The sequence below is a fragment of the Schistocerca gregaria genome, chromosome 1, assembly GCF_023897955.1.
Source record: "Schistocerca gregaria isolate iqSchGreg1 chromosome 1, iqSchGreg1.2, whole genome shotgun sequence".
Classification (NCBI taxonomy): domain Eukaryota; kingdom Metazoa; phylum Arthropoda; class Insecta; order Orthoptera; family Acrididae; genus Schistocerca; species Schistocerca gregaria.
The window spans coordinates 262,920,455-262,945,077 of NC_064920.1; the positions used below are offsets into that span (position 1 = coordinate 262,920,455).

Below are 24,623 nucleotides of genomic sequence, written 5' to 3' on the forward strand. Positions count from 1 at the left end.
GTCTCTGCTGGTTTTAATGCACGAGCAACAGTCACTCGGTAGGGATGCATTTACAGGTTCAGGTGGAGTATTCATCCTCATGATCAACGTGATATGCCAGTCTCTTGCAACAGTGTTAGGTTGATGTAGTAGGACTTCATGGAAAATATTGTAACTTTGTGGTTTTCCCTCCTGTGACAATCTCCACAAGTTACAACTTGGTAAATTGCATTCTACATGTCCTTAGATACTCTGCAAGCCACTGTACGGTGAAAGGCAGTGGATCACCTGTAGTGAAGAAATGTGAATTACTGTTCATGATTTTCACTCTTTGATGCCACAATTACAACCTATTTATGTAATTACAGTATTTTCACCAGACAAATATTTGTGGTGTGTTATTAAATTTGTTCCACTATTGATTTTAGCTTGCAGATATTTTCATGTAGTTTTGAAGTGCTTAGATTATGACTTGGAAATAGAACTGAGTAACTTATATGTCAGATAGTTAATCTGAACACATTTGCACCTATTGTTAAATGTAAGTCACAGCATCATCTGTAGACTGTTCTGTCTGAAACCAGATCGATGTTTTCTTCTAGCCCTATGTATGTAGAATAACTGACATATTGCATTTTTTAAAATTTGGCCCACTTTGTAAAGTACTGTTTTTCACAATGGTGCTCAGGACACACACAGATATTCTCAAACTCTGTGCTAGTCCAAAGTGTGTTCCACAATGAACTTAAATTAATATGAGAATTTTGACCTTTTTCATCTAAAAGGTTTTCCTGTCTCATTTGGTAACACCTGAATTTTACATCTTAAAATGTTGAGAGGAAGCACTCAACTTTAAAGAAACAACTAATGGCTTACTTCACTCACTTCAAACAAGGTTAGTAACACACTACGTGATGCTCACAATAAACTCTTGGCATGGCAGTTGCCGGAGTATCTGTCATTTAAAATCAACTCACCTGTGTTCTGGCAACAGTTTTGTCAACACTGCCAACATACAAATTATAAACAAAACTAATCTGTATTATCAGGTTATAAATACTTGGAAGTAGATGTCCTCTGCATATGGTCTTAATCATAGGATGAAGTTAACACTGAAATAATATGGCTATGGTAATATAACTATGTAAGGTGTGGTACACAGTATTGAAAGAAAGTTTGCAGTGACAAGAAACAAATGAACCTTCCTCTGAAGTCACACCTCCTTGAGACTTTCATCGAAACAATTGTTACCACCAGCCACCACATCAAATAGAGGCTTGCAGTGGCAGGAGAAAAATGTTGAATTGTTCCAACTTTTACTGATTGCTATCTGCTGAGTAGAACATCCATGTGTTAAAGTTAACCACATGTTTCTAAACAGTACTTGAAGTCCAAAGTAATGCCAGCGGCATTTTATGTCAATTGCACCACCTTTTTTTTTCCTCTTCATAAACAATTGTTTCATAAAGCATAAATTGAGGAGAAATTATAAGTACATTTTTGTTAACCCTAGTCGCCACTTTTGTAAGGCCTTGTCACTACTGCTGTGGTGGCAAAATCGCCACTGTTGTTAAGGTACGCTGAGCTTGTGAAATAGCTTTTGGTGCAGTACACCACTAAGACAATTTCTCTGTGCCACTATTACACAGCTATGTCCCAGGATCAACTAACAGGATAGGAGAACAAAGGTCCTACAACACTCCGTCAAATTAGTAACAAAGGCACAAAAATGAATTAAAAAGGTGTATTTATCTTTGTGGCTTGTTGAATAATGAAGTGTGCAACACTGCATGAAATGTAACAAAAAAGACCAAAGTGCAAATAATCGTAGGTAAACTTCACAGTATATAGCAAATGTAATATACAACAGCTGTTTGCCTACTTCTAAGACTGCACTATACGAAGTTTCCTGTCTAAGTCAGCCCTGGATGTTGATCTGTAACCAAATAGGCGAGAGCTGCTCATCTCTCTTCCGAGAAGGCTTCTGTCCGTTGTCAAAGGTGGCTTGTAATTGGCTGAGGCGAAATCAATATCGTCATCTTCAGCTCTGACCATGGTGCTGGTGGAACTTGTGCAAGTGTCTAGTCTCTAAGGCACTTGCACCAGCATGCATCTTTGCAACTGTGGTGCTTTTGACCTGGCTGTGTATTGTTTGGATAACACAGTCTACATTAACACAAAAACAGGAGCGAATTTACATTGCGAACATTTGAAATTTGATGTGAGTGGTGATAAATGTTACAGGCAGAAGGAAAAAATTAATTACGGGGACATAAAAGGTGTGTTATATTACACATCCAGTTCCCATTCATATTTAACATTTGCAAAGCATTGCTGGGTTCGCTAGTGCTCTCTCAAAAGTTTGTTACAATGCTGAATATGGAAATGGAGATGCTGATCTTCATCATATCCCAGGCGCCGTTACATGTGCTAGTCAGTGCTTGAACAATGATTGAAATGTCACTTGATAAAAGGGTGAGATATGTCAGGGTCCCACCTCTATCTTCACTCTATTTGTAAGTGCCAGTGAAAAGCCATTTGCCTAGTCTAGCTTTGTTTGTGGCTCTAAGCTCACTGTTTCTGCAGTGTCATTTCTGCCTTAGGTGCCATCTAAGTAGCATCATATGAAACAACTACTGCCAGATAAACACCTGTTATTAACAGTGTTTATGTGGCAATATGTCACTTCATTGATGCTAATGGCAACATGGGTTTGGAGCTCTGTTGCTACCCTGCATGTGCTTGTGTGTTCATCGTATATGAGTATTGTATGTTGGTGAAGAGAACAGTGACCATTATCACTGTCGTCATCCGCATCTCATGGTCTCGTGGTCTAGTGGCTAGTGTTGCCGCCTGTGGATCACAGGGTCTCAGGTTCGATTCCTGACCTGGTAGGGGATTTTCTCTGTCTGGGGACTGGGTGTTTGCCCGTACTATTTCATCATCATCGTCATTTGTGAACTGCACAAAAATTGGACTTTGTAATAATGGGGAATTTGTACGCGCTTAGTTGGGCACCCTCCAAACCAACCATTGTCATCATCATAATTGGTATGACAGCGTTTTGTGAGCCTTGGCCTTCAGTAGAAGATTATGCACTCTTTCCTGTTTAGTGCCAAACTTCTCCAATTATGAATTCCAACCTTCATGTCTTCTGTGGTACCTTCCTCCTACCTTTGCTTTGGTCATCTGTCTTGGTTCCTGCAATCATTGAGCTGAGTATATTTGTCTTGATCATTCTGTCATTGCTCTCACTACATGCCCTTGTCATTCCTGCCTTTTAATCTTAATGTAGACGACCATGTCTCAGTTATTATATAGGTTACATAATTCATAGTTAAATCTCCTTTTTTGTGGATATGTCCTAGTTGCTTTCCATGAAATTTCTTGAATGTCCATGTTTCAGCACTGTATTGTAGCATTGGCCTCACTGAAATTTTGTACATGATAACTTCAGCGTTCCAGAAAACCATCTTAGATTTTGACGCTGTGGTAGTACTTGATGGTGGACAGTATTATGTTTTTGTGAGTTAAGGTGACTCAACTAAGAGACACAGTCAAAGGCATTCACATATGAGGTATATGAATTTCTTCACAACCTTAGATGTTGACAGAAGAGATGAAATCGTGTCAGCATCACTGACTTCAGCAGCATGTGCTTGTGGTGTTTCACCTAGTAGCATACAATATTGGCAGAAGTATGATAATTGCAAAACCGTGGTCAAAAAGTGAGGTTTAAATCTCTGAGGAAAGATGTTAGTGTTAGAATAACTGTCAGTGATTTGCACAATTTCCAGAAAAATGATGTCCATTGTACTATGTTGGAATTTTACAACTGTGGTAAGTATCCTATAAGCAAAAAGTAAGATAGTTTACATGACTAGATTGCTTTTACAGGCATCTGCAATTTGAATGGAAGAATTCTGAAATAATTGGGATGCAGGTACAGAGAATGAAGTGATAGCAGACATATTCTGATGGAGAAATCCGATATTGTAGTAGATAGGGCAACTTTCCTGAGCAAAAAGCACATCAGGAAAGAGTCGTCGTACTATTGTTTATCTTTAGGAGACCTGGCTAAAACAAAATCACTCCAGAAAGCACATCTAGCAGGATTCAAAGGGCAATGTCATTGGGAAAGTCAAGGAAACAAACTTGTCTTTATTGCAGGATCATCTAAGCTACACTTACATCCACCAAATCCAGTAATTTTCATGAAGAGATGAATAAGTGCCACATGCACCTTTGGAATCAATTTCAACTAGACGGATTAGCACCAGAAATGAAGCCAGATGTATGGTGATAACTTACCACTGCCAGTACAAAATGTTGGGCTCTAATGAAAGAAAAGGTTGCATGTTAGAATTGTCTTTCCAGAATGAAAATGGAAAAATGTGCAGAAATTGAGTCTTTAGAACTGGACAGTTGAATAGCAATAAATTAAATGTAAAATGCTATATTTCTTGTTCCTTGCCACCCCAAAGCTTTAAACACTGTTCTCCCTCTCACATCCATTTCCTGTCATTCCTCTCTACCCCCAAAAATTTACCTGTACAAGCCTAAATAGCCACGGGTACACAATGACTGTACTGAAAGGTGCTCAGTGTTATATGTGGGAAACAGAAGATTCAAGTTTTTAGCTTTGTACCGAGGTTTGAAGTAATGTGAAGCTAAAAAATGCTTAAAATGTTCACTTAATCAAAACAAAGAGATGTATAATTTATCAGGTGAGCAGTAATATATTTGATGATATTACACATGTTATATCACATGAGAACATACTAATTGGGAGGGGCAGCTGTTTCTGTACAGTATTTTCTAAACATTTTCTTGATTTATAGTTTTTACACCCATAATAAATTTTGAAATAAGTCATAGTCCAGTTCTGGCTATAAAATCTTTATTGCGGTGTGCTATCTTCAGATTTTTGTTGTTATATTACTTTTGAGCGAGTGCCTCATAATGCATTGTGCGCACATGTGGCAGGTGACATAGTTTGCCGAGCTCGGCTTGGCTTGGCTTGGCTTGGCATGTGCAGGCCAGGCTCTTATAACAATGGGGTGAACTGCAAGGCCACCAGTGAGGGAAGAAAATGTCAAGAGGAGTACCTTCTACATTTTTCCCTCCAGCTGTCACTTCTGTTACTCCCTGCTGTAGATGTTTCCCTTTCCCGGGAGGCAATGAGATTCAGTGTCAAATACAGTGCAGACTGAATATCATTTCCATTAAACATTATTGCACTGACAGCTCCCTCATCACACTTTCATTGCACGAAATATCAGTTCATGTTACTGCTATATTTTGTGACATACAATGGACTTCAGTGCTTCTTCTTCTTGCAATACATTTTCTTACCATTTACCCAAAAGATCTGTCAGCACCATGCTACTGTTCTACTTAAGAACTTGCAGCCTACAGTACGACCTTTCCATGCTGATAAATATCCCTTGACTCGACTGACTAGGGTTAGGCATCCGTAGCTTTTCTTATTGTATTGCCTTGGCCTTTCAGTTATTTGATTAACGGAAATTGATTGTTACTTGGGTTATGGTCAGAGAACTTTTAGAGATTTAAAAGTCATTACATGTTGGATAAATCAGTGTTTCTATTCTGTTTCAGTTGTAATGAATATTGCTCACAACAATCACGTTGGAAGATGGCTCACAACATTCAAAGCAAAATGGCACCCTCTGCGTGAAGACTCATTTGTTATCGGCAGCATGATGCATCCAAGACGAGTAAGTAAATATCATAAAATTTGCTGCATTTTGTAGGTTACCTCAGCAAACAACAAATCATTAAGAAAATAATTTCGTATAGTAGTTGCTTACTACTTTTCATGTGTTCCCATTTGTGGTACACTTACATCTATGTCTACTGAATACTCTACAGTTGACAATGAGCAGCGCATAGTAAACACGGACACTTAAATCTTCCTGTATTAGCTACGATTTATCTTGTTTTATTATAATTATCATTTCTTCTTATGTAGATGGATGTCAGCAAGACATTTTCTCATTTGGAGGAGAGCATTGGAGGTGGAGATTTTATGAAAAGATCTTGCCACATCGAAAGATGCTTTTCTTTTAATGATTGCCATAACAACACAGTTGTTATATCCATAGGGCTGGGAAAAATTAGAGTTTTAGCATAAATGCAAATTCTGCCTCAGAATTTGACAATGCAAAATCACCTAATAACGCTATTTTGTAGTGAATTGTATCCAGAGGAACTATTTTATCATAGATAGTTTGAAGTAGCTTTATTTTCTGTTTAGTGGTATTGAAAACATAACAGCTTTATGTTTACTGGTATTGTACATCATGTGGTGAAGTCCAATTTGAAAAGATACCATGTGTTACAACCTGTTTGCGAAATAGAAAGTGCACAAAAGCAATAACTTACCAATGCACTTGATGCTTTGGTGCCATTCTGTGGGTAGTTGAAAGGTCTGTTTAAGGTACACACCAAATAATGCATTGTAGTACTCAGCTGTAAGGCTTAGCACCTGGCATTTAATAGAGAGAGAGAGAGAGAGAGAGAGAGAGAGAGAGAGAGAGAGAGAGAGAGAGAGAGAGAGAATATGAATGTATGTTTTTTTGTTTGCTAAAGTTCAAAAATTGGCATAATGACACATGAACATGAGAAAGTAAGGTGGTGGTTGGTTTGAAGCACTGTTGTCAAATACTGCTTGAGGTCAGGACCGAACTACCTCGTTAACAATACTCTGACAAGCCAACTCAACAAGCAGTTGCAGCGTAGCTGTTAATGAACTCTTTGTGTTGTGCATTGGTCGTGGTTTTCGTTTTGTATTTGAAATGAAGTGGCTAATCTGGTCCATCACGGATTTTGATTATGACCCTTAAAACACCAGAAGAGATTACCGACCCCTGTAATGTCAGCTCTGCTTTTGCAGAACGTGGGTTTAGGCTGCTGCCCTGTGTGAGGAAGCCAGGGCTTGTTTCCTCGCACTGGTTATCTCCTCTGTGGTCAAAATACAAACTTGTTTGTGCTCTTGGTAGGCTACCACTATACAATGTCCACATTCTATACTATAGTGATCAGAAAACAAAATGTGAAATGTTTTTTGAATATTTGAAAATTATTGCTATGGTCGCAGGTTCGAATCCTGCCTTACGCATGGATGTGTGTGATGTCCTTAGGTTAGTTAAATTTAATTAGTTCTAAGTTCTAGCGACTGATGACCTCAGGAGTTAGGTTGCATAGTGCTCAGAGCCCTTTGAACCATTTTTTGAACCAAAATTATTCACATAACTTTTCAATAGTAACTTTTGGTTCATCTTGTATCGTAAGTGCCTTGTCAGTTCTATGTGTATCATTGTCAAGTGTGGACTGCAAGGCTATGAAAGTCCATGAAAGGTAGAAATTAATATTCTCCACATTTTGTGATCGTCGAATTGGGTGGGAAAAGATAAATGTGAAGAAAGGACTTACATCAGAGACACATTCAGTTCGTTGGTGGGAAAACACTGCTACTTTTCAACAGAACAGTTATGTGCCGACAGCTGAAATACAGCCACATGAAGAAAACAAAGGCCTTTTCGGTGATCAAGCTGTTGAAGATTTAACAAGAGCAAACATTTATGTCAAAAAGTTCCCAATCAGCACTTATTTAATCGTCAGTTTCAAATAACTGAGGCTTTGTTGGTCTTCATGCATGTAGCGTGACAAAGTTTTACATTTATGAGTCTAATCATTTACAGAAAAAAGTTAATTTTGACAAACGTTGTTGTGGATTTTGACAAAAATAGAAGGTACATTTATCAATACCTATATACCAATGGCACTTTCCTCGATTTCACAATAATACAAAAGTGAGCTGAGCTTTGAACTTCTTTGTAGTCCACTATCAGTCCTATCTGATAAGGATCCCATGCCACACAACAGTACTGAAGCAGATAATGAAACAATGCGGTATAGGCAGTCTCTTTAGTAGATAAGTTGCATCTCCTAAAGCTGTCGGCACACGGACCGTGCATCCAAGTGTTGAGCGTGCCGAGTTTGACATCATAGTGTGGAATAGCACGCTCTGGAGTCTTTCCGAACGTGTAGAGCAATATCTGGCATGTCATATTCTGAGCGTGCGTCTGAGCGTTGACCAATGAGATGGCACAATGTAACCTACGTCACAAGCACGCCGTCTCCCTTCAGTACAGAGTTGTAAGGCGCCGAATTGGCATTCATTTCAAGCCTATATGTATATATGCTGTTTCTGAGCACCAGCGAATTGAGACTCACTGGAAAGCCTGTTGTTGACTATGTGATTCATTCCAATAAAATAATGGGAAACCTCATATTCGTGTAACTTGCGTATTATGAGAGAAGGCTATTTGAAGGCAGTGACACACTGAATATCCATCCAGAAAGTATTGTTCTTGGTAGAATTTGTTATAATTAAATTTCAATTAGTAACATAACTATGATTACAGTTTTCAGCAAGGTGTAACATAATATGATTATATGCAAAAGATGTAACGTTGATTTAGTGTAATGAGTAGCGTCACTGCCCAGTAGTGAGTTAGTAGTTGGGCGGTGGTTCCCGTCTTGATACTTCCAATTTTTTTTCCCTAACTTTCGCGTTTTTATTAGGTTTATAAAATATTTGATTTTATGTAACTATAAGTTGAACTTTTTTTGAGGGGTGACTTTGTTTGATTGGCCTAATATACAGGACAGCTTGCGCTACTTTTATAAAGATATTTTGCTCGTTTTTCTTTTATGCTTCGTAATTCACATGTTGCAAAGATTCTGCTACTGAGTAGGAACAGTGATCAAGTAAGACTGACTTTGGGGATTTTACTAAATTGTGGGAATGATGAAATAATGTTTATCTTATGTGGAGAAGTATTCCAAATTTGTAATGCACTTTTATAAGCATGTGTCTTTATTGATTGGACATGGTACTTTCCTTTTCATAGACAATGGTGGAAAGGGTGTGTTTTAATAGAGCTAAAGTGGGAATTTTACGCGTGCCCGTTGAGTAAACAGTGTGATTTATGAATTAGAAATATCCCTCATCTGCTGCTGGAGTGTGTTGGGATTGTGTATACCATGTTGGGGCGCACATACTGTATGCACAAGTTGCATCGTTCCTGAGTATTCAGCAGCACGTTGGGACTCTCATCATTAACGTTCGACAGCACGGTCTGTGTGCCGACGGCTTAAGAGTTCTGCCTATAAAACAGTTTTTGTTTTCTACACAACATTATGTATGTGATCGTTCAAATTTGTTATTTGTCATTGTAATTATTAGGCACTTAATTGGATTAACAGCCTTTAGATTTGAGTGATTCATTGTGTAATCAAAGTTTAACAGATTCCTTCCCGCAATCGTGTGGATGACTTCACACTTTTCATTATTCAGGGTCAGTTGCCACTCTTAGCACCATACTGATATCTTGTCTAAATCATAACGATCAAAGGCAGAGCCACGTGTGAAAGCACCCACGTGATTTACCAACTGACCTGCCTACACTGTGACGCTTTCTATGTGGGAATGACCAGCAACAAACTGTCCATTCGCATGAATGGACACAGGCAGACAGTGTTTGTTGGTAATGAGGATCACCCTGTGGCTAAACATGCCTTGGTGCACGGCCAGCACATCTTGGCACAGTGTTACACCATCCGGGTTATCTGGATACTTCCCACCAACGCCAACCTATCCGAACTCCGCAGATGGGAACTTGCCCTTCAATATATCCTCTCTTCTCGTTATCCACCAGGCCTCAATCTCCGCTAATTTCAAGTTGCCGCCACTCATACCTCACCTGTCACTCAACATCATCTTTGCCTCCACACTTCCGCCTCGACTGACATCTCAGCCCAAACTCTTTGCCTTTAAATATGTCTGCTTATGTCTGTGTGTGTATGTATGGATGGATATGTGTGTGCGCGCGCGCGAGTATATACCTATCCTTTTGTCCCCCTAAGTTAAGTCTTTCCGCTCCCGGGATTGGAATGACTCCTTACCCTCCTCACTGCTTTCCTGTGATGTCTATTGGCAATAGCCTCGAGCTGTGTCACTGCAGTTACCACCACCTGGGGCTGTGAGTGAATAATCACTAACTCCACCTGCATCCGAATGCAGCTATCACAGTTCCTATCAATATTAAAGACTGCAGAATTGTACACTACACAGTCATTAAGATGCTGAACTGTCTAGTAAGGACATACACACACAAGAAATTTAAGAATCAAATGACTATGGCCAAAGCTAACTGAAAATGAGTCACACCTGTTTGGAGCTCATAAATTATAGCCTTCGAAAACATTGAGAGAGAGAGACAACAAATTTTTCTGTAGGTGTTTTGAGGAATGCTGGAAGTAGGTAATGCAGAACAGAGCAGTCATCAACCCAAAGATTTGTTTCCTCACTTGTTCCATGAAAACTGGATTTTTATGAAGATAAAAGGTGTTGTAATTACATGTTTAGTGTGTGATTTTGTTTGTATAGGGAGTGATACTACTCGGTTTCAGCCTGTATCCAAAAATTGTGTATTTAACTGGCAGTATTTACCATAATCAAAAAACCTCTAATCGGAGATTTCGCATCCATATGTCTGGATTTGTTTTGAGAAATCGTGTAAGAGGTTCAAAGACTAATCTATTACCTGCATGAAAGATTTTTTCTGTAAAGTATTCTGTAGTAGCGGTAATGTGTCCAGTCACAGGCAGAATAATGGCTGCACAGGTCTAGAACTGGTTTACAGCAGGCAGCTTAATCCTTATTCTTCCTATTGCTTGTATGAAATAATTTAAAAGGATTGACACTAAATGAAATTCTGTGTGATAAAACTTTTTGATATTCACATAGATAGCAAAGTGAAAAGAATTCCTTTGTTTTCTATGTATATTACTAAGTGATTGTACTCGAACCTAGTACTATCGCTGGTTGTCTATCTAATAGCTTCCAGGAGCAACAGATATTTTATTTTTTCATATTTTGCATAGTTATTGACCAAATTAAAATAATCTTGTAATTTACTTTTTAAGATGTATACTCGTATGTTGAAAGTTTAACCCTTTAAAGTCATAAGTTACAAAATGAAAACCACACTTGCTTCAGTACTAATTCAGTTTTTGGCCGCTAAAAAGAATCCAGTTCTACATTTGTAGCCTGGCTGTTGTTTTGGTTGTGGTTTTGACAGTAGATACTGCTTTTACTGTCTGCATCTTTGGACAACTAAATTTGTCCTTTCATCTTGTCTTTTATTGTTGTTCAGGTTGTGACCATAGTGATACTGAATTTGACATTGACTTTAGTGGCTCAGAAACTGCAGAATATTTTAATTTTACTTTTTTGTTGGAGACTGAAAGTGAAGAAAGTTTGTTAGACAGTGGTTTAACAAAAGCTCTCCAGTGGTAGGAGATAAATATGTCAACTGTGCTCCAGCCAGCTCCTCAAAAATTTCCATTCACAGGAAACCCTGCTATTCATCAAGTGAACAACTTTGCCAACAATGTCGTGTGACGTGAAACAGGTCATTGATGGCTTCATAACGTCGTTGTCACGAAGTATAAAGTGCAACAGGTTTCCCATTGGAAAGACCACTAGCAATGAAATGAGTTTATCGCTGGTGTACTGCCTCAAAGCATTGTGGTGAGGCCAAAAAATGCCTTAGTTTTTTGAATAATTTGGTGTACAATCCTGTGAACCACCCACAGGTGAAGCTAAGTAAAACTAACCTATACTTCACCATCTCAATAACAATTTCAAAAGCTTGTGCATGCCATACAGTGGTGTTATAATAACATGTATAGGTAGAGCACTGACTACTGAAAAGGGCAAGGTTTGGCATCAAGATGTTCACATTATGAATACTAAACTGGGTGTGTGTGGTGTCATTTAAATACACAGGAAAATAAAGGAAATTTGACAATCTGTGATGAATGCTACAGTCAACTTGTATTAATAACACTGATAAAACCACTTTCGAATAAAGGTTATAATCTTACCGTTGATAACCATCACGTCCCCTCAACTTGCTGACTTGTTTAGAGAACCGTCACATATGGAACTGTGCCTTTGCAAAGAAGAGATGTGCCTCTATCATTTCATCATAAGAAATTAAAGAAGAGGGAAGTTGTTGCCTTATAGAAGGGAAAAGTTACAGTAATTTGATGGGACAACAGATGTTTCTATTTTGACAACAATTCACAAGGCTGAAATGGAAGCTGTAGATAGAAGATGCAGAGTAATGTTGAAGCTAGTAGCTGTCATTGCGCGCGCACACACAAAGTAGATCAGCACTTGGCTAACAACCCAGTGACTTGTAAAAGGGGAAAGAAGTATTACAAGAAAATATTTTTCCATCTCATAGAACTTGCTTTGTAGAATGCATATGATCCATAAAAAAGAGGAGGTAAAGAAGTCCTCTAGAGTTCTCTCTTTCTGCTATTGAGAACATGATTTCAAAACACCAGAAGAGGGGATTGCTTCAGAAGTAGCAGGGTGTCCCTCATAAAGTGCAGATCCCAGGTGATTGATTGGCCAACATTTTCCATCAATAATTCTACCCGCTGTGAAGAATCATCCAACAAGGTCTCTTGCAATGTGCAGCCATGTTTGGGATACAGATGGGAAAAAGGCAAGAAGGGAATAAAGACACTGTGTGTGAAGACTGTGATGTCACCTTGTGCATTGTTCTTTGCTTTTGAATTTGTCCCACAGATACAAACATTTAAAGCCATTGCAAAATTTGTGGTTTAACCTGAGATACAAACAGAAAAAAAAAAAATGGCTTAAGTTGCAGGATACTTTAGTTAAAGGCCAGTGCCATAGTAAACTCAGGATTTTATTTATGGCGAGCATCAAAAATTTGTAATTCATTATTTTGAACTTGAGTTACCTTTGATAGTATCCACATATACCAATGAATGTGCCTACAAAATTACATCCTAATGCAACACGCAGTTTAGGAGACATGATGTCATAAATCTTCAGATGCGAGAAAAACTAGCTTCTGCGTAAAATGGAGTGCAAATTACCCCTTTATATTCATCCATTGTTCCATAATTAGAGCACTTAGTGACTTCCAGCAAACCTGAAGCATAATTTCAAACCTTTCCAAAACTTCTCCGCACTTACATGTTTGAAGGAAAATATTTAACACATTATCTTATTGATAAAGTAATCAGTTTAGTACATGGGAGTGTGATTCTGTAAAGACTCCAACCAGTAAAAGTTGGATACTAAAGTGAAATAAAATCATTATGCTGAAAATCAGATTAAAACTTGGTCTGGTGTAGTTTCTACCTAAAAGTGTAACACATTTTGCTCAACTACAAACTAACTGTGTGACGTTGGGCGAGTAAGTTTGAAGATGTTGAGGCAGGAACATCTGACCTGTGTGACAGAGTTGGACATCCTGTGACAGCAGCCACTGAGTATCATAAGCAGAATGTTGACAGATTGATTCTGGAAGATCGTCGTATCACTCACAGAGAAATTGCAAGCACAATTGGCATTTCACAAGAATGTGTGGGTCACATTATTGCTTTGCTTGGCTATTGGAAGATTTGTGCAGAATGGGTGCCCCGGATGCTGACTCCTGAAATGAAAGCTCACAGACTTGAAATTTGCCAGGAACTCCTCTCACGTTACGAGAATGAAGGCGATGCCTTTCTCCATTCAGTTGTGACAGGAGACGAAACGTGGGTATACCATTACGACCCAGAGATGAAACATCAGTCTACAGAATATCGACACACTCGCTCCAGAAAAAGAAATTAAAAGACACAGCCGTCAGTGGAAAAATCATGGCCAGTGTTCTGGGATGCAAATGGTGATATCCATGTTGATTTCCTTGATCGTAAAACAACAATAAATTCAGAGCGTTAAATCGCAACACTGCGAACTCTGAAATGACGGTTAACAAGTGTCCAAAAGGAAAAGGGAAATGTTTTCCTCCAACATGACAATGCCAAACCACACACTTCACATGCCACCACAGCTGAACTTCAGTGATTGAATCTCACCACCGTAAGGCATCCTCCACACAGTCCAGATTTAGCACCATTTGACTTCAATCTGTTCCCGATAATGAAAGATGATTTTCGGGGATGTCATAATGCTTCTGATGAAGATGTTGAGAGAACTGAGAGACTGTGGTTGCGGAAACAGTGTGTTGACTTCGTCTGTGACGGCTTCAGAAAACTTCGTCATTGGCAGAAATTTATCCAATTGGCTGGTGATTATGTGGGAAAGTGAATATTGGTAATTAAAGATATCATTCTAAGGATTATTTCTGTGTTTGATTTATTAAAATATTCCGATCCAAACCCAATTAATGAAGGTGGAGGCACTACTTTTCATTCAACCCTTCTAGAATTTTCAAAAGCAGCAGTAGATACACAAGAGCTTATAACTTTTGAAATTGTAGATAAACATTAAGGAACTGCAATTGTTTCGGTGTATTGCAAATGATACATTGTCACATAGTCAATCAGAACACACAGAACATTGGTTCTGTTCCTGTAACATCAGTACTTTCATCAATCATAATGAGGAACAAAAAATCCTTATGGTGAATTACAAGAAGACAGCATATTATTTGGAGAAGAATTTCTCAAAGTTATTTTAAATTGTTCTTATGTGTTTAAAAATTACACTGATGAGCCAAAACATGACCATGTACTTGTTTGTCCATCTTTGAAACAAAATACATATCTGATTCCAAGTATCAGGGGTCAGACATTTTGTTGGTAGGTTTGTGGAGGTATGTTGCATTAGATGTTTGTGCACAGATCATGTAATTTGCATAAATAATAGGCCACTGATTTGCATTTGCGGTGATGACGCCCAACAGTGAGCCAGTAGGGTTCTGTAGGATTTACATCAAACAGATTTTGTCACTGAGACATCGTGAGTTCATTATAATGCTCCTTGAACCACTGTAGCACGGTTCTGGCTTAGAGACATGGACAGTTATACTCCTGAACGATGACATAGCCATCTGGGAAGACAAAACGTGAAGGAACGCAGGTGATTTGCAGCTGTCAGCATGTCTTTGATTACTGCCACAAGTCCCATGCAAGTCTCATGGCTTGATACTTCTCCCACCAAACTGCATCTGTGGCATGCTGCATGTTTAGGTACATGACAGCATTTATAGAGATGACCATTGATGTAGTGTAGCAAAAATATGATTCACTCGTAAAGCTGACATGGTTTCCCTTGGTCAACTATTGAATCCTGTTGGTGCCTTGTCCATCGCAATCGTAATTGATGATATAGTTCTGTCAGTAAGTGAACATGTATGGGAGGTCTGCCCTGGAACTTCATGTTCACTAATGTATGATGAATGTGTGCTCTGAAACACTTCTGCATAAACAAGCATTGTGCTCTTTTGGCAGAGATGCCACAGATCACTACGTATCTTACTTCACAGATCACAGACAGGCCTCTAAACCCCACATTCTGTGAAGTCATGGCCATCCAACCATTTAGCTTCTAGTTGTAGTTTCACTGTCTCTTTACCTATTTCTGTAGATGCTAATGACAGTAGCACGTGAACATTTGACTAGCTTTGCTGTTTGAGATACTCGTTCATAGGTTCTACAAAATAATAATCTGCCCTTTGTCAAAATTGCAAATGTCAATGGATTTGTAGCAAGTATCTTCATTAGTGTGATCCCCCCTCCATGTCTGCTCTGATTATGTACTTTCGTTAACCCACCTTGTGCCTGCAATGCTAGCAGGCGACATCCAACAGACCATAATGTTTTGGTTTATTAGTGTAAGTCTCCTGCTTAAGAGCTATCTACAAATGCCTGAGTAACGTATCAGGATAAAGAGCTTTCGATTAAGATTACTTTCTTTAATTGTTTTGACAGCATGTTGGACAATCCATTTTCCGCTTGTAGAGCAATCTCCAGTAGTCACCATATCAAGCTGATTAAGTAGATGAAGACCAAACTTAAACAAAAATGCAAGAATACAAAGTACTTGTAAAATTTAACCATGATTGATGACACATGTAGAACTCAAATTTATCTTACCTCCAGGAAAGCAGTAGAGTGCTCTGTTAGTGACACACTGCCCTGACCTCAACTTTGAAACTTATCAGAAAATCAGTTACTGTAATATGTTATGCATGTGTAAATATTCTTATTACCTACAAAAATATGCCAGTATCAGATTCAGATCTGTCTGTAAGACCCAAAAATCGTATTTTAACTTAGTTAAGATGACGTTTGTGAATACTGTGACATTTGTGCACAATATCTCTAACCATTGTACACAATATTGTAATTGGTCAACTAGCTCATTGATGTAACAGGCAACTCATTTGAAGGCAATGTAGTGTGATAGTACACAACTTACCTAAACAAGTCCTTGTTTTTAGTGACATACTAAAGCATTTGTGGTAATTGTAATGCATAGTTGATCCTCTATCTGGTGAGATGGATTTTGTTCAGTCACATGATTGCCTGTTCTTCATAAAGCTTTTTTATTTAAATTACTGACCTGCTGATTTTTATTAATATAGTGGACCTTGTTTTTCATTTAGTCCATTAAGATATACACAGCATAATTCTGTGAACAATAAATTGTAACAAATTTTGGATGCGACTGGTAGAGTTCTTTATATCATTCAGAATAAAATGTTGTACAAGTTTTGGAAGTCTTCAAATAAGACTGACACTGATCAAGACCATTTTATTAATCATTCTCAAATATAACTTATCCAGTAATACACATCAGTACCCTTCTTATTCTCTTGTGATACCTTTGTTTAAGAGAAAATAGCTATGGAAACAAAATTATTTTATTTATTTTTGAGCCTCAGTTCACACAAACGGCATCACAAGAAGTTTCAACTTGTTAGCAAGTCATCAGATGATATGGACGTTTTCTAGTGTAGCTTGTTAAAATGAAACTGAAGACTTGCATGTGATACAATTTTCTGTTGTGCAGTTTTACTTTGATGGAGTACTATGTAACGTATTTAGAGCATATGGTGATGACTTGCTGAGAAGTCAGAATTGGTTTTGACACCATTTGTGACCTGAAGTGGAAAAATAAATAAAATAATTTAGTTTACAAGATGATCGTTGTGATCCTCTAAGGCAGCAGGTCTAGTCTGTGATGGTTCTGAAACTTCCTAATTTTTGGTACCTGTAGTGGCGTCATAGTTTAATATTGAAGTGTACATGTTATTGTATTCAGTTCTTCAAATTAAAATTAATTTTTTTGATTTTTAGGTGCAGCTGTATGGTATTCATGGAAAAATAGTTCATGAACTCATGGATCCAGAACTTCAGGTGGTTCTCTCTGTTTGCGAATTTCATCCAACTCAGCTGGCTTTTGTTGGTGGCAGCAGCTCTGGCAGAATATATGCGTTTGTGTAAATATTTGTTTGAAGCACCAGTTTCATACAGCGAACACTTTTTGTTAATGAAGATGTACTTACCTTTTAAAGCACCTTTTCCTGATTTTTAACCTTTTTATTGATTGTTCATGCAAAATTAAAGTTTCAGTTGAAACGCACTATAGTGCATTTTTATGTATGTTTTCTTACTTAGTAAAAATTGTCAATTTGTCAACACTGTCTATAAGTGGAATCGGAAGAATAAAGAAAAAGTGTTGCTAATCTGATGGGATGCAGAAAAATAAGCATGAGCACTTTTACATACAGGGCGAGTCAGAGGAAAGGTACATTCTTTGTGACGCGTTAGTATTAGTGATTCTGAACAAAAAAAACTTCATATGGACGTATGCCCTAACACTAATGGTTTGAGTTGGAACATGTTTAATATTACTTTGGTATGTGTGTCTTTAATAGCTTGAAAACGACACACTCTGATGAAAACGTGTCTCAGTACACAGTTAAACTGAATTAAATTGAATTAAATTTGCTACAAAAGTTTCTATTTATTTTTTGTCTAAGACTAACAGTTTTTGCAGAGAGATTGCGAGGCCATTGAAAATCTTGCGTGACGCACATGCGCTGTAGTTTAGGTACTTTTTGTAGGCCGGTTTTAGGTAGTTTTCTGGTTTGATAGACCACAAGTGTCATGTATCAAAATGTTCGCCTGGGTTCCTCTATATTACTGTGGTACGTTGTAAACAATGACAATGAATAATACAGAAAATAAATAGAAGTTTACATTAAAAGTGTTCAATCTTGGAACTCATTTGGAATAGGGCATATGTCCACATAAAGTTTCTTGTTCAGAATCAGTTATGCTATCACCCGTAAAAACACGTACCTTTCCTCTTGACTCACCCTGTATATAAATCATATGGCATTATTGGCTAGGAGACATGTTAGCTGCAACAGGCAGATGATGTGCTTTGCCCCACATTTTAGCAATTTTTTAGCAAGGTAAAATCGCGCTTCTGTGGCACACCAGTGTAGAAGTGTGCAGTGAAACAGCTAAGTGAAAAATCCGTACAATATGCCCCTTTATTTATATGTAAAAGCTGACTTCGGGATTTTCCTTCATGTGAGACAGCATGTGTGGGATTTGTGTACTGATTTAAGAGTTCCAGATTCACGTATTTTACTGTTCGCATCACTTCAGCATACTCTTTTACTGATAGTATCAATACCCACTTGTATTGTGATATGTTGTGAAATTGAGAATATTTGCAAGTGCCATGATAAGAACTCGTACTATTATTGTCTCTTGTATGTTAAATGGAATAGCCCTCTTTCATAACAGTAGACTTACCCTCATTCAAACTATTTGTTCTCTAATTTCATTGTGTAATCACATGAGCAATAGGGTTATTTATGAGAATTTGTGCACGCTGACAAAACTACATTTTCGCAAGTTACCAAAATGTGTTTTTTGGATACGTAACATGTTTCATAGCAAATAAGTGTTACTGTTTTACAGTTACTGCCAAAATATGCATCACCCCCTATTTTTATTGTAAGTCATGCAAATAAACATGCTTTCTTGAAAGCTACCATTGCCCTTTGCATAATCTAAGAGTAATTTGTGGTAAATTGGCATTTCTGATTTAGTTACTGTAGCAGGTATTCTAACAAACATATTGTGTTATTCTAATAATTTCCGGGTATGCAGCCGGATCCCGTTGACATTCTGCCACGATATTTCGGCCCAGAGACGTCCGGCCATCATCAGGTGAGTACACAACTACTGAAGAGCCCAGGCGCAGTCGCGGTATTTATGCCGATTCTCGCGCACGTGTTGACATGCGCGGCATAGCCGAGTTGTACGTGCTGCCCTCGGTGGTGAAAGTAAAAGATCATCTAGTCATTGAGTATGGAATGACGCTGTCTATTCCGCTGTGAATGTATAATTTTAATAACAGGATTCCAATTTTTATCCAGTTGAAAGCCGTTGTCACGATTTATAAGATTATCGGCAAGACGTATTTCCACTGATTCCTTGATTACGGAATCCCAAAATCCGGAAACTGGAGCTAAAATTTTTGTTCCATTGTATTCCATTGAATGTCCCAATGAAATATAGTGCTGTGCTACTGCCGATTTTGAGGGTTGCCGCAGACGGGTGTATCTATCATGTTCTGTACATCGTTCATGGACAGTTCTTGTCGTCTGGCCAATATATGCAGAGCCACATTCACAGGGAATTTTGTAGACGCCTGCTTTCTTAAGTTGTAAATCGTCTTTAACGGATCCAACCAGGGCCCGGTTCTTTGCTGGTGGACGGAAGATAACCTTGATTTTATTCTTCTTCAGTAATCGGCCTATTTTCGACGACATTCCCGGCGTATGGAAGAAACGCAGTTGATTTAAAGTCGTCGTCAGCGTCCTCAGTGCGCTTCTTGTTATGGCAGTTGCGCATGGCCTTTCTTATTTGTCGTGAAGTGTAGCCATTCTCTTTAAAAACCTTCTCCAAGTGTTCTAATTCTGCGTGGAGGTTTTCATCGTCCGATATTACATGCGCTCGATGTATTAAGGTACTGAGATCACCGGCTGTTTGTCCTGGGTGGTGGCAGCTTGATGCCTGGAGATACAGATCTGTGTGAGTCGGTTTCCTGTACACAGAATGTCCTAATGACCCATCATTTTTACGGCATACTAGCACGTCTAGAAATGGTAAAAGTGCCATCTTTTTCAACTTCCATCGTGAATTTGATGTTCTCATGTAAAGAGTTTAAATGGTGAAGGAATTTACCCAGAAATTATTAGAAGAACAAATATGCCGGGAAAATTTCAGAAGTCACATCAAATACCTTTACGGGGAGGAGATGGTTCAGGATATCCACGTAATGGATAAATTACGTGAGAAAAGAGCCAGGTTGCTGTGTTCACAAAATTTTTTACTGAAACGTAGAAACAATAACTTGATTCCAACTGTCGCCAGAGTTGTTCATTTTATTAATAGTGTGGCTGCCAACAATATAAAACGCAAGGCTAGTCTGGCTTTATTAAGAGAACGAATCCGTTATACGTGTCGTGAGTTAGACGCTGTTGCCAGGAATTGATATTATTTACATCTGAAGATTGCAGCAAGATGTTCTTGCCTTAGCTGGGACTGGATTGATGGTGTATCCTGGGCCAAGGCAGACTGGGCTCACAGGAACAGTACGAACAGGCAAAGTGCGAAGTTTAGCCAACTCGTAACACGAAAGCCACAAGAAGCTATCTCTGGACGATCCGTGGTGAACCTTACGAAGAAATCGTTTGACTTCGCCCCTACTCCTGCTCAATGCCTTTAACGGATTTCATCAGTTACATTGAGGAAGCCATTAGACGTCTCCCTGCGGGTAATGCAGACGAAATTCTACGTGAATCTTGCCCAACGTTGTTGAAATGTGCGCCACAACGGAGTAACATCTCGCCAGCTGAAAGAGCTGCTCTCTGCAGCCTCAGAGAAGATACTAGCACACTCGTACTGCCTGCGGAAAAGGGTAACGCCACAGTTCTTCTGACAAGGGAAGCCTACAATGAGAAGATATATTGTCAGCTAAATGATTCCACGTACCGCAGAATTGAAAAGGACCCAATAAGCCGAATATCAAGGAAGACTGCTACCCTTTTGAACGACTGTTCTCTACCTGAACAAGTTATCAAGAGATTGAGACCACACAATGCAGTACCACCAAGACTCTACGGTCTTCCCAAGATACACAAGGATGGTGCCCCACTACGATTAATAGTGAGTAATATTGGTGCTGCCACCTATTCTACAGCAAAATATCTGGCCTCACTACTAAAGCCGTATGTGGGTAAGTGTTGCCACCATATACGTAATTCCGAGGATTTTGTCAGTTGCTTGAAGGAAGTTAAGCTTAGCAGCTCGGATTTATTAGTCAGTTTTGATGTGGTCTCACTATTTACCAAAGTGCCTTTAATGGAATCGTTACATCTTATTGGTAACCTATTCAGTGCCGAAATGACGGCCTTGTTTGAACATATACTCTCATCAACGTACTTTTTATTCAATGACGAATTCTTTGAACAAACAGGCGGCGTCGCCATGGGGAGCCCTTTGTCCCCTGTGGTAGCTAATCTCTTTATGGAGGACTTTGAGGAGAAAGCACTTGAGTCTGCTGTCTTAAAGCCTACGGTCTTCTGGCGGTACGTAGATGATACTTTTGTTGTATGGCCTCGTGGAAGACAGGAACTGGAGAAATTCCTTCATCATTTAAACTCTTTACATGAGAACATCAAATTCACGATGGAAGTTGAAAAAGATGGCACTTTACCATTTCTAGACGTGCTAGTATGCCATAAAAATGATGGGTCATTAGGACATTTTGTGTACAGGAAACCGACTCACACAGATCTGTATCTCCAGGCGTCAAGCTGCCACCACCCAGGACAAACAGCCGGTGATCTCAGTACCTTAATACATCGAGCGCATGTAATATCGGACGATGAAAACCTCCACGCAGAATTAGAACACTTGGAGAAGGTTTTTAAAGAGAATGGCTACACTTCACGACAAATAAGAAAGGCCATGTGCAACTGTCATAACAAGAAGAAGCGCACTGAGGACGCTGATGACGACTTTAAATCAACTGCGTTTCTTCCATATGCCGGGAATGTGTCGTCGAAAATAGGCCGATTACTGAAGAAGAATAAAATCAAGGTTATCTTCCGTCCACCAGCAAAGAACCGGGCCCTGGTTGGATCCGTTAAAGACGATTTACAACTGAAGAAAGCAGGCGTCTACAAAATTCCCTGTGAATGTGGCTCTGCATATATTGGCCAGACGACAAGAACTGTCCATGAACGATGTACAGAACATGATAGATACACCCGTCTGCGGCAACCCTCAAAATCAGCAGTAGCAGAGCGCTATATTTCATTGGGACATTCAATGGAATACAATGGAACAAAAATTTTAGCTCCGGTTTCCGGATTTTGGGATTCCGTAATCAAGGAATCAGTGGAAATACGTCTTGCCGATAACCTTATAAATTGTGACAACGGCTTTCAACTGGATAAAAATTGGAATCCTGTTATTAAAATTATACATTCACAGCGGAATAGACAGCGTCATTCCATACTCAATGACTAGATGATCTTTTACTTTCACCACCGAGGGCAGCACGTACAACTCGGCTATGCCGCGCATGTCAACACGTGCACGAGAATCGGCATAAATACCGCGACTGCATCTGGGCTCTTCAGTAGTTGTGTACTCACCTGATGATGGCTGGATGTCTCTGGGCCGAAATATCGTGACAGAATGTCGACGGGATCCGGCTGCATACCCGGAAATTATTAGAAGAACGAATACACCGGGAAAATTTCAGAAGTCACATATTGTGTTATGTTTAGTTTTCCTTTAGACGAGTAGCCCTATAAATGGTCCAAATTTATTATAAATTACTGTTCTGTAATACATTTCACATAACTCAAAGAAATTCTGGTCATATGTAAAGGCTGCTAATTGCACCAAAGTTGGTTTCCGGTCCTTGGTGAATAAGACAGGAACTGAAATTGAGGGTAGCAAAGTGAAAGCCGAAATAGTTAACTCTGTTTTTAAATGCTCCTTCACAAAGGAAAGGCCAGAACTGCCCCAATTTGATCGTCATACCACTGGGAAGATGAATGAAATAAGTATTTGTGTTGTTGTGTTCAGGGACAGCTGAAATAGTCAAAATTAAACAAAGCTCCAGGGCCCAAAGGAATCCCTATCAAATTCGTTATAGAATTTGTGGCTGAGTTAGCCCCTCTTCTAAGAGTAATCTGTCATAGATCCCTCGCACAAAAATCCATGTCTGGTTCTTGGAAAAAAAAACACAGGTCACATCTATGTACTAGATGGGTAGTAGAAGTGATCCACGCAACTATGATCTAATATCTTTAACAGCGATTTGTTGCAGGATCTTAGAGCATATTCTGAACTCAAACACAATGTCATGAGGAATCTTGTTCAGGAAGGCCTCCTGAATGCCAATAGGCATGGATTCCGAAAATATTGTTCATGTGAAGCCCAAACGCCCTTTTCTCTCATGACATGCTGGAAACTTTTTGACGAGGCAGTGCAATGTTTCTTGATTTTGGTAAAGCTTTTTACTCAGTACTACTACACCTATACTGACTGTCATAAGTACAATCATATAGGGGTATCTAGAGAAATTTGTGACTGGATTGAAGACATTTTGGTAGAGAGGACACAGCATGTTATTTTGAATGGAGAGTTGTCAGATGTAGAAGTAATTTTGGGTGTGCCCCAGGGAAGTGTGTTGGGGCTCTTGCTGTTCATGTTTTGTATTAATGGCATTGCAGAGAGTATTAATAGTAACTTTAAACTTTTTGCAGATGGCACAGTTATCTTTGGTGAAGTACTGTCTGCAAGGAACTGCATAAATATTAAGTCAGATCTTGATAAGATTTCAAAGTTGTGCAAAGATTGACAACTTGCTTTAAATATGCAGCAGTATAAAATGATGTATTTAACAAAGTGAAAAAAGTGTAGTATCGTTGGACTAGTGTCGATGATTCACCGTTTGAATCTGCCAACTCATACAAATACCTGGGTGTGAGACTAGTTAGGGGTGTGAAATGGAATGTTCACATAGTTCCAGTTGTGGGTAAAGCAAGTGGTAGATTTCGGTTTATTGGCTGAATATTGGGGAAGTGCAATCAGTTGGCAAGAGAGATTGCTTATAGATCAGGGCACGTGTGACCGATTCTAAATATTTTTCAATTGTGTTGGGCCTGTACAAAATAGGACTAATGGGACGTTGAACATATACAGAAAAGAGCATTATGAATGGTCACAGATTTGTTTGATCCTTGGGAGATTGTCACAGAGATGCTGAAGGATCTGAATTGGCATGCTCTTGGAGATAGATGTAGATTATCCCGAGAAAGTATACTAACGAAGTTTCAAGAACTGGCATTAAATGATGATGCTAGGAATATACAACTTCCTGCCCATCATTCACATAGGAATCGTGAAGATACAATTAGAACAATTAATACCCCCCTGCGGGTCCGGGGTAAGAATAGGCCCGAGGTATTCCTGCCTGTCGTAGGAAGCGACTAAAAGGAGTTTCAACCGTTTCGGCCTTCCATGTGATGGTCCCCCTCGGGGTTTGACCTCCATTTTTCAAAATTCTACAGAAGTACGAGCCTTTTGAGGAAGGACACCTTACCTGGTGTATCACTGGTCCTCAGTGCACTAAGACCTTGGCACTCAGCATTGTAACGGTGTTG

At 39.0% G+C, this 24,623-nt stretch overlaps 1 protein-coding gene across 1 annotated transcript in view; it reads left to right on the forward strand.

Moving 5' to 3' along the window:
* The window catches only part of LOC126339928 (WD repeat-containing protein 76-like), a 147,777-nt gene extending 130,283 nt beyond the window's left edge, over nucleotides 1–17,494 (forward strand). The window contains exons 11-12 of the mRNA XM_050001673.1: nucleotides 5,599–5,717; nucleotides 17,209–17,494. Of these exons, the coding sequence (XP_049857630.1) occupies nucleotides 5,599–5,717; nucleotides 17,209–17,355 (266 nt within the window). The 3' untranslated portion in view covers nucleotides 17,356–17,494. The remainder of the gene's footprint in view (nucleotides 1–5,598; nucleotides 5,718–17,208) is intronic.
* The last annotated feature ends 7,129 nt before the right edge of the window (nucleotides 17,495–24,623 follow it).